We start from the raw sequence: 11,293 nt of genomic DNA, 5'->3' as shown, positions 1-11,293 counted from the left end.
CACATCTTCTAGGACCAGAGTTTTGTTAATCATAATGAAGTAATCATGGTGACACTTAGTATTGCTGTGAGGTGCCAAGCCTTCCCACTAGGGCTGGTAAACTAACTAAGCAGCTCGTGATGGCTCGGTTCGGCTTGCCATGAACTCATTCATGATCGATTTGTATAGATGGCGAGCCGAGCCATGTGCAGCTTGTTTAGCTTAAACAAGTTGAGCGTGAACATATGATGTTCGTCTTGGCTCAGCTCGCGAGAACTTGTATAGATAAAAAAATCTTTTTTGTTTATAATATATATTGTAAGTGTGATATTTAAAAAGAAGAATGCATAAAATATATATATGAAGAGAAGGATGCAATAGAGAATATATACATAAAATATGAACTCTCAAGTGTAATATATAAAAAATATATTTTTTAAGTGTAATAATATATTCCATGTATAAATAACATGGAGTGTTTTTTAGGTGAACCAGCTTGTGTTCGGCTCCTCTCATTCAGGGATGATCTGAGCTCGGGCTCGGCTAAACATGTACATGAGCCGAGTCATGAGCTCAATCTACTGGTGAATGAGACAAGCCCAAACATACCCTGTTCAGTTCATTCGGCTCATTTACCTGCCCTACTTTCTACTGCAGAGTTGACCTTCTATATAATATGATGTAAGAAAGATTCGATATAGATGGAATCATGGAAGCCGACCTTTTCTTTTCTTGGACCAAAAATAATTCAATGTCTGATTGAATCTTCTTGTTACTCGATATCTTGGTCATAGTGTTTTCTGTGTTTAGTTGGCAAAAGATCTTATATTCATTGCAATGGTTGATCTTAAAAACAGATCTTTTAATTGGTTTGCTATGTTTAGCCAATTTTATCGGAAATCAACTTTGCTTTTAGGTTTCCAAACTTCCAAGCAGTTGAATTTGGTCTTCCAAATCATCCTTATGAACATTTTTTTTTTTGCGAATTTATTTTGTATTATAGTTTGTATAGCTATCTAATTCCTTCTTTCCTTTTCTGCTCCATGCAGGCATTAGATTTGAAGCCCAACTATGTTCGTGCATGGGCAAATATGGGCATTAGTTTTGCCAATCAGGTTTGCTGCTTTTACATAGTTTTGCAAATATTGTTAAAATGCAATTTCGAATTTGCAAGAGACATGATATGTAGAAAAGTGCATAGAACATTTTGTTTCAGTTATACTTCCATAAAGTAGTTTTCTAGATCAAAATTATGACTTGAAAAGCAGATGAGAAAATCCACTCATAAGAAATGTTATTGTTTACGCTCCCCTTACAGTTTATACTATGTTTCTACCTTTTGTATGTTAAATACTAGCATCTTCTTACCATTAAAATTGGACTTGCAAAAATTTGTAATAGTCAATCCATCCACCATTTATTGCAGGAAATCTGAACCTTTGGTCTAGGTGATAACGTGGAACCCTGTACCTAAGACTTCAGTTTTACTTATTACCTTGTATCTCTATATTCACTGCTGCATTTCCCACATCCATGATTCTTGATTCTTTCTCATGTAGCCTGATGTGTAAGTGGGAGTTTGTTTTTACCCTCTCTCTCTCTCTCTCTCTCTCTCTCTCTCTCTCTGTTGGGGTGGGGGTGGGCAGTAATAGGCACAGGTATCTCAACTTTTGGGTGTTCTGCCTGATCCATGACCTGGTTGCGGGTTTTACTGAATTGGTTTAGCTTGCTGTTGAATAGGCTGTTAGAACTGAAAGGGGATTAAGTTCAATGAGAACAATAACTTGAACTAAAAATTAACCCCGAAAGCTTTGACATATATGTAGGCCTTGACCTACTCTCATAAATGACTTGTGCTTTAATGAGTGTCAGTAATCTTGAGAACATCTATTGCATTGTGTGATTGGCTATTCCCAACTATCACTGACACATTCATGTTAGAAAATAGAAAGCTACGTGCATCCTGCATGTGGTGATAACTTTATTTCGAGTGGGTCTGTTATATCATTAAGCATTGATTTCCACGATGTTATCTTGAAATGTATATAGCAAACCGTGTTCTTTCTGACTGATTGTTAATGAGAAGTGAACCTTGTTTTCCATTCAGTGGCTTCTTTGTTTCTGCATGTTCAGGGGAGATATGAAGAATCAATTCAATATTATGTCCGTGCTCTGTCAATGAATCCCAAGGCAGAAAATGTATGGCAGTATTTGCAGATTTCTCTTAGGTTTGTAGATTTCTTCTTTTTTTTTTGCATAATAAATTACAAAAGAAGCTAAAATGAATACATTTACTGATTTCACCTATATGAGAGGAAAACTGAAATTTGCACAAAGTATCCTATAAGGACATTCAACTTGGCTTATCTGTTCTTTTTTGTCTTCTCACAGCTGTGCTTCTCGAAATGACATGTTAGAGGCTTGCAATTCAAGGAATCTTGATGCTCTCCAGAAGGAGTTTCCCCTGTAATATACAAATTTATCATATTGATGCATTTAGATATCACTGAACCGAGTAATCAGTCATTGTATATTTTCAGTTGGTTGAAAGTAAAGCATCATGTGGGGAATATTGAAATTTTCAAGAAAAGCCTGGACAGTGGTTTTGGCGACTGTCAAAGAAAGTGGGCATAGCCATCATTGAACAATTCATCAGAAAATAAGGGAAGAGAAAAAATATCCGTAAGGGCTACAGGTATATGAATTAATATACCTAAGGAGCGATCGTCCTTCTGATGTTTATTTCCATGTAAAATCGATAATAACATCTTTTATGGTATCATAAGTGAAAACTGCGTCCACAAAATTCCTTGCAGCTTCTTAGGGCCTACAGCCGAATTTTGGTTCCCACAAGCAATGCCTTGTTCACGTGATTAATGAATTATATTAATATAGAAGTCCAAAGAAATAATCGTGGAAGGAAAATCCTTGGATTTGGATGTGTTGTTTCTCTCTCGTTTAGTCCATTTAAGATCCTTGGAATGACTTGTCTCTCCTCTGTTATTTCTGCCTTCCTGCTTTCCCCCATCTTATGAGGCAACAATTCGTCAGTGTTGATGCGGGATGTCATGCTTTAGCATACACTTACAAGTCACAGGGGCTTGGAATTCTTGAGCTTAATAACACTAGTTAGAATGGTGGGTAATTAAAATCATCAAGTTTTGCCAAACACGAGCAGTTAACATGAATGTTGAGTGATTTTCCTCTCTCTCTCTCTCTGTTTGGATGACTGGCAATGATGCTACTTTTCGTCAAATTCCGGTCGTCCTTAATAATCTAGTCCATAAAATTTTGGTTGATGTATATGTGATTCTACGTATGCATCTTAGAGACCTCTCATTCCCTTACTCATTGGTGGTTTCTTCTAATCCAGCGGATCCTGGTTGAGCTTGGCTTTGTTGTCTGTTGTTATCTGTTTGTAGTTTCTTTTTCTTTAGCTTTTTATTTTTCTATGTTTTTGTTTTGTTTTCTATATTGTTCGGTTCATGGGTTCAACATTTTGTTGATTTTCATGAGTCGTAATCTCTCTCTCTCTCACACACACACACACCAAAGAACCTTTTAACCAAGGCCTACAAACATACGAGCACCAAGAAAGCCATAAAAGAAGAAAAAGCAAAAGGTAGCCAAAATGTTGGCCATGCTCGAAGATGTGCTCGCTCTTACAGCTCGTATTGGTCAGCAAGCTTGGACAGCCTTCCTAGAATTATTCCTAACCAGGTCTTTAACCCCTTCTGGTGGAGTCAGCGTAATGGTTTAGGATGGTAGGGTTTATGCACAAGCCAAAACTGCCTCCAAACAGATTTGACCAGGAGCCAGGTCACCCTCAGGTTGCTCAGTGTCCCATTAGAAAAGTGCGGCTATTTGTCACAAAATCAAATCCAATGGTCTTGGATGGCTAGCAAGAGCATATCGCTGTTGATAAAAGGAGACTTCAGACAAACGTTAATTGCGTGAAACATAAGATTCACCACGCTTTTGAAGCTTATCATGTGCACTCTCTTTTTTTGTTTCCCGATATGCAAGCTGGGGTTAGGCAGACCCCTCCCAGTGTATTACTTTTTCAAAATTCTGTACAAGGCTTCCATAGGCGGGTTCCAATCTGGAGGCCGATCTTTCCACCAGCGCTCCAGAGATTGACTAGCCATTTTTGCAAGATTATAGGCCACTGAATTACTGGGCCTGGTTACAAAGTTTGAACAAAATCTCCTAAATCTATTTATACTATGTAAGATTCCAAAAGGAACAAACCCCTTATGATGTGCACTTTACTAGGCAATAAAAAGTAGCCACGGCTGCAGCTCTGATACATCAGGGACGATTGCAGCTACGAAACCATGAAAAACAGGAAAATTAACTAAAAATCATTCATCAATCTCCCTTTTTGCACCTCTACAATGAGTATATATAGCAAAGAATATAAAAAATACCTAGAAACCCTAATCTTAAAATAGATAGGAGATAAATATGAAACTCAACTAAGATCTGAACAAGATCCAAAAACTAATGTCCAACAAGACAATTAAAAAAAAACACACAAATAAATAAGATGGATCCTGTATACCTGGTGGAGTCTGGCTCTTGCATCATTCTCCTTGGTTGGTGAAGTCTTGCCCTCAAGTTTGAATTCTGCTTACACTTTTTTCAATCTTGCTCTGTTGCTTGAATCATGTATTTACAATATGCCATATGAACATGCTGAATACGATCCACTTTGAGAAGTGCAAAAAAACCAGGTATGCTCTTGCCAAACCATCCCTAACCAGTAGGCCTCTATGCAGACGACTCAAGTACTTTGATCATTTTTGGGCAAACTTGTTGTGTACTTCAATTATATTCTTGTTTTTAGCCCATCTGAGATTGTTCATGTGACTCATCTTAGGCAAGTGTTGGGAGTTGTATGTTAATACCCAAGAAGTGTGCTTTCTTGACGTCTAGCCTTGTCTTTTTAAGATTTATGGTTTCTATAGATGGTGTCAAGGCCAACTCCTCAAAGGTCCAAGCAATAGTAGATTGACAAACTCCCTGAACTTTTGGAGAGATTCATAGTTTTCATGTAATGACCACCTTCTATCACCGTTTTATTAGGAATTTTAGTATTGTCATAGCACCGATTACCAAGTACCTTAAGAATACTCAATTCTAATGGACCTCTGCAGCCGAGAAAGCTTTTTGCACTATCAAAGAAAAGATGATACATGCCTTTGTGTCGACAAAGGTATTCAAAGTTGAGTGTGATGCATCATATGTAGGAATTGTCGTTGTTCTTAGCCAGAATACACTACAAAAAAAGGAAAAAGCGGCAATTTGTACAGCGGCCAATCAGAAAAATTGCCACTGATAGATCGAAAAGCGGCAATTTGGGGAAGCTGCTATAGGGTACCTACAGCGGCAGTTTGAGACTTCTGCTATAGGAAATATATTTTTTTGGGTCCAATCTTCTCGTGGGAGGGCTCCCTCCCTTCCACAATTTTGTGTGTGCATGTGTGTAATGAGTATTTTCTTTGGCAATTTCAGCAACATGAGAATTTTTTCTTATTCTACATCATCAGCTATGTTTATGCTCCTTTAACTAGCTTGATTTATAGGACTTGTTTTTCTCATAAGACTAACATTGTTCTGGATCACCACGTTTTTCACTTTTTTGCTCTGATGTATATACCTCTTTGGCACTCTAGAGTGCCCCACAAGGCCTTACGGCTTAAGAACCCTGTGTATTCAGACTCTCTCTTCCCCTCTTGATGTACTTTGCTTTCAAGTATCTATAAAGAAGCTTTTGCATCCTTGTCTCTTTGCTCTCTTTGTGTTTATGCATGCATGTACTCTTACTTCCGCTCGTGCGCGTGTGCTGTGTATTGTTTGTGCGCTTAAAATGCCTGTTTTCGGTATTTGCAAATTCTTGAAGCTACGTCGAGGGGGCCTTCGCTTCTAAGCTTGTGACAAGTTGGTATCAGAGCTTTGTCAACATTAAGAGTAACAATGGCACTAAAGAAGAATGCCATGACCTTTTCAGGCAGTATGGTTCCTGCTGAAGAAGATTTCATGGCCGATGATCGAGTGTCAGCCATCTCGCGCGATGTTGCAGAGCTGACTGGGACAATGATCAACATGAAAAAGTTGGTTAATGGAACTTGTGTCACTTTTAATGATCTCAATGCAGAGATCAAGACTGCAGTAGAGAGAATGGAAGACTCGATGAAAAATCTTGCCACTAAACTTAACTACTTGGTGGAGGACTTTTTCACCAGATTTGATGATCTGTTGGGTCGGTTCAACATTATGGTTGTTGAATTAGATGTTGTCCGACGAAAAAATGAATAGTTGGAGCGACAGTTGAGGACTACCCCCGCTGGCGGTGTTGCGACATACATGGATAGACCACGTTACAGGCTACCTGAGCCCGCAAAGTATAAAGGCACGCGAGATTCAAAGGATCTCGAGAATTTTATCTATAAGATGGACAAGTTTTTAGAAGCTGCAAAGATAGAGGAGGACGTAGATAGGCTGCGGACCACAACAATGTACTTTGCGAATGAAGCGACTCTCTGGTGGAGACGTCACTTGAGTGATGTTCGACGAGGATTGGTTGCTATAGTCTCGTGGGAGGATCTCCAAAAAGAATTGCGAGACTACTTTCTACCTAAAAATCAAGAGAAAATGACCCGCAAAAGGTTGCTGGCATTGAAACAGACAAGGTTAGTGCATGACTATGTCAAGGCATTCTCTTCGATAATACTAGAAGTTGAGAGAATGAATGATCATGATCGATTGTTCTATTTTGGCAACAGGCTGCAAGGATGGGCAAACCAAGAACTCATTTGGCATGACCCTACAACGCTAGCTAAGGCGCTTGTGGTTGCAAAAAAACTTGCTAAGCTTGATAGGAATAACCCTGCATTTCAAGGCAGACAACAGGGAAATGATTGCAATAATCGAAGGGACAATCGGAGGAATGACCAAGGATAGAATGTTGGTCGAGGGAACCAGCAGAATCATGGCCGATAAAATGGCCAAAACAATAACCAAAATTGGAATAACTTTCAGGGCGACAATTATCATCGCTGTGACTGTTGTATCTGCCACGGGGATCATTGGCAGGATACATGTCCCAACAGAAACCGCAGTCAAGGGAATGGAGATAACCACGCACCCCAAGCTGCGAATGTTGTTCAGTGTGAGGAAGAGGATCAACCTGCAGAGGCGCGAATAATTGGCGCAATGCAGATGATGAATGCAGTAAAAGTCACAACTGTTGCGGAACTGACAATATGCAAAAAGTTGATGTACTTGGAACTTTTGCTCAACAGAAGACTTACCAAGGCATTGATAGACATTGGTGTCACACATAACTTCATCTCGCGTAAAGAAGCAGAACAGTTGGAATTACAGTGGGAACGAAAAGAGAGCTGCATGAAAGCGGTTAATTCAGAGGCTAAGGCCATTTACGATGTCGCTCGTGATGCACCAGTGCGGATCCATAACAGGTCAGGAAGGATCATGTTATCAGTCGCACCTATGGATGATTTTAAAGTCATCCCCAGGATAGAATTCTTGAGAAGCAACAAGGCAGCGCCGATGCCCCACCTCAATGTTGTCAGCTTTGAGAGTGAGAATCAACCCTGCATGGTTACTGTGATAGCAGAAAAGCCCTGTGAGCGCTTGGTGTCTGCGCTCCAGTTGAAGAAAGACATGAAAAGCGATGACAAGACTTTTCTTGTCACAATCCATGCTACAAACGAGTCAGAAGAAGCCGTGGATGTCCCAGAGGCCTTAGCGCCAGTATTGAAGGAGTTTGGCAATGTTATGCCCGTCGAGATGCCGAAGAAGCTACCTCCGAGGTGTGATGTAGACCATCAGATTGAACTAGTACTAGGTGCATGACCACCCACAATGGATCCTTATCGCATGACAATTCTTGAGCTGGAAGAATTACGCAAACAATTGGATGATATGCTCAAAGCAGGGATCATCCAACCATCCAAAGCTCCCTTTGGAGTGCTCGTGTTGTTTCAAGCAAGGCATGATGGGTCGAAGTGGTTGTGCGTCAACTATATGGCACTGAATAAAATGACTGTGAAGAACAAGTACCCGCTTCCTTTGATCGTAGACTTGTTTGATCAACATGGAAAGACGAAGGTCTTCTCTAAGTTGGATTTGAGATCTAACTACTGGAAAGTCAGAGTTGTAGAAGGGGATGAGCCAAAGACTACCTGTGTAACGCGATATGGGGTGTTCAAATTCCTTGTCATGCAATTTGGCTTGATGAATGTGACCGCTACCTTTTCAACCTTAATGAATAAGATCTTCTACCAGCACCTTGACAAGTTTATCGTCGTGTACCTGGATGACATAGTGGTGTACAGTGACTCGATGGAGCAACATGTTCAGCACCTTTAGATTGTGTTTCAGACTCTGAATGGCCACGAGCTGTATGTCAAGCGGGAAAAGTGCCTATTCGGCCAAAAGAAAGTCAATTTTCTTGGGCATATTATGGGAAGAGACACTCTCAAAATGGACCACAGAAAGATTGAGGCTATTCAAGCATGGGAGCCACCCTCTAAGGTTCCAGAGTTACGCTTCTTTTTGGGGCTTGAAAATTATTACCGACTCTTCATTAAGGGATACTCGCAAATCGCTGTGGCGCTCACCGATCTGTTGAAGAAAGACATACCATGACTATGGTCTGATGCCTGTCAGAAGGCTTTTGATGGGTTGAAGCATGCCCTGACAGAGGAGTCAGTACTAAAGTTGCCCGACTGTCGACAACCGTTTGAAGTGCTGACCGATGTGTCTGACTTCACTATTGGTGGGGTGTTGCTCCAAGAAGAATATCATATCGCATTTGAAAGCAGAAAGTTGAACAACGTTGAGCATCGATACACTGTGCACGAGCGCAAGATGTTGGCGGTCGTGCACTGTCTCTGCACATGGAGGCACTATCTTTTGGGGTCATAGTTCGTTGTGCGCACTGACAATGTTGCGACAAGCTACTTTTAGACTCAGAAGAAGTTGAGTTCAAGGCAAGCGCGCTGGCAGGATTTCTTGGCAGAATTCGATATGGCCCTCGAATACAAGCCAGGTAGGACCAATGTTGTGGCTGATGCCTTGAGTCGAAAGGCGGAACTCGCAGCTTTGCTCACTTGGGACGGTAGTGTAAGCCAATTGATGAGCGATCTTCTCGAACAGGTGCAAGAAGCTACAAAAAGTAACCCGATGGCTCAACAATTGATCACATTGGTGAAGGAAGGAAAGACACAAAGATTTTGGCTAGAGGACGATTTGCTCCGCGCAGCGGGCGACCGTTTATATATTCTACAACAGGATACCTTGAGGAGGCGCTTGATGCACGAGTGTCACGATACTACCTGGGCGGGTCACCCAGAGCAACAAAGGACCTTAGCGTTGTTAGAACGCATGTTCTACAGGCCGCAAATGTGCAATGATGTAGATGCTTATGTGCGGACTTGCTTGATTTGCCAACAAGACAAGCCCATCAATCAGAGACCCGGTGGACTACTAGAGCCCCTACCTATGCCAAGTCATCCGTGGGAGTGCATAACCATGAATTTCATTGTGAGCTTACCAAAAGCACAAGGTTGTAGTTTGATCTACATGGTTGTGGATAGGTTCTCAAAGTATGTTGTCTTCATGCCTGCCCCTGCCACCTGTTCGGTTACAGATACTGCGAAGTTGTTCGTGCGAAATGTAATCAAGTATTGGGGAATTCCTGAGAGCATTGTCAGTGACCGTGATGCACGTTTTACTCACAAGTTTTGACGAAAAGTGTTTTGCTTAATGGGGACAAACTTGCATTTCAATACAAGTTTTCACCCCCAAACCGATGGACGAACAAAGAGAATAAACAGTATGCTAGAGGAATACCTGCAGCACTTTGTCAGTGCCAACCAAAGGGTTTGGATTGATTTACTTGATGCAGCTTAATTCTGCTACAACCTTCAAAAGAGCGAGTCCTCCGACCACAGTCCATTTGAAGTCACAACCGGACAACAGCCGCAGACTCTGCACTCCCTTGCTGCGCAAGGACGTGGAAAAGCATCTTATGCATACCAGTTCGTCAAGAACTGGCAAGAACAAACAGAGTTGGCGAAGGCATACCTAAACAAGGCGACCAAGCGCATGAAGAAATGGGCAGATGAGAAGCGTCGTCCAGCAAAATTTTGTGTTGGAGACAAAGTGTTGGCCAAGCTCTTTTTCGACCGTACAACTATCTTTCGGGGCCACCACCGAGGCCTTATTCGCAAGTATGATGGTCCCTTCACCATTATCAAACGTGTGAGAAACTTGGCGTACCGGCTGGACTTGCCAACAAACTTTCAAGTGCATCCGGTATTCCACATATGTAACCTGAAGTCATTTCATGAAGATGAAGAAGATCCTCAACGGAGCATGCCTCAATGTGCTCCGATCCCGCAGCAGACTCCCTCAACAGTCAGTGTACCAGGTAGAGAGCTAGAGGTCATCCTAAACCATTCTAACAATTATCTAGGGGAAGTCAAAAAGTACTTAGTGCAGTGGAAGGGATTGCCAGAATGTGAAGCTACCTGGGAGAAGGCCAGCAACATGTTTCAACATCGACATATTGTAGAAGGCTACCATGAACAATTGGCGTTGAGGACAACACCAACTTAGGCGGGGGAGCGTGTTTCGGACCACTATGTTTTTTACTTTTTTGCTCTGATGTATATACCTCTTTGGCACTCTAGAGTGCCCCACAAGGCCTTACGGCTTAAGAACCCCGTGTATTCTGACCCTCTCTTCCCCTCTTGATGTACTTTGCTTTCAAGTATCTATAAAAAAGCTTTTTGCATCCTTGTCTCTTTGCTGTCTTTGTGTTTGTGCATGCACGTACTCTTGCTTCCGCTCGTGCGCGTGTGCTGTGTATTGCTTGTGCGCTTAAAAGGCCTGCTTTCAGTGTTTGCAAATTCCCGAAGCTACGTTGCGGAGGCCTTCGCTTCTAAGCCCGTGACAAACATAGTTCCCACTAAAGTTTTGACCTTCTTTTTATGCATCTACAGATGGGTTTTTGCTAGGAAATGGCTTTAAGTACTATATGGCCCTCAGTTAAGAGCCTTATGTGGAATTTTGTCACTTTCTTCATGGATAATTGTGGTTTCTCCTGTTGTGTTGCTTGTTGCTTGGGGGAGATGGTTAGTTGGCATTTTGGACCGGGACATTATTGGACTAGCGGTTATCATGGCTGGGACGTCTCTGTTGCTTCCATTGTATGCCATCATACTTTGGTGGAGAACCCAATGGCAAGGTTCAAGTATGTTTGGATCATTCATTACTGAAT

The 11,293-nt window shown here is 41.5% G+C and overlaps 1 protein-coding gene across 3 annotated transcripts in view; it reads left to right on the top strand.

Annotated features, from left to right (window-relative positions):
- LOC149812578 (peroxisome biogenesis protein 5-like) overlaps positions 1-2,795 on the top strand; it is a 72,408-nt gene extending 69,613 nt beyond the window's left edge. For 2 of the 3 annotated variants that reach the window (XM_089991943.1, XM_089991945.1), the window contains 3 exons: positions 1,029-1,094; positions 2,113-2,207; positions 2,371-2,795. In XM_089991943.1, coding sequence (XP_089848069.1) covers positions 1,029-1,094; positions 2,113-2,207; positions 2,371-2,449 — 240 coding nt within the window. In that variant the 3' untranslated portion in view covers positions 2,450-2,795. Of the gene's footprint in view, positions 1-1,028; positions 1,095-2,086; positions 2,208-2,370 lie in introns of all 3 variants that reach the window. The other variant, XM_089991944.1, reaches the window with a different exon arrangement.
- Positions 2,796-11,293: the final 8,498 nt, after the last annotated feature.

This window comes from Nuphar pumila, chromosome 16, assembly GCF_984573655.1.
Source record: "Nuphar pumila chromosome 16, dmNupPumi1.hap1.1, whole genome shotgun sequence".
NCBI lineage: Eukaryota > Viridiplantae > Streptophyta > Magnoliopsida > Nymphaeales > Nymphaeaceae > Nuphar > Nuphar pumila.
This window is presented reverse-complemented; position numbering and strand designations above follow the sequence as displayed.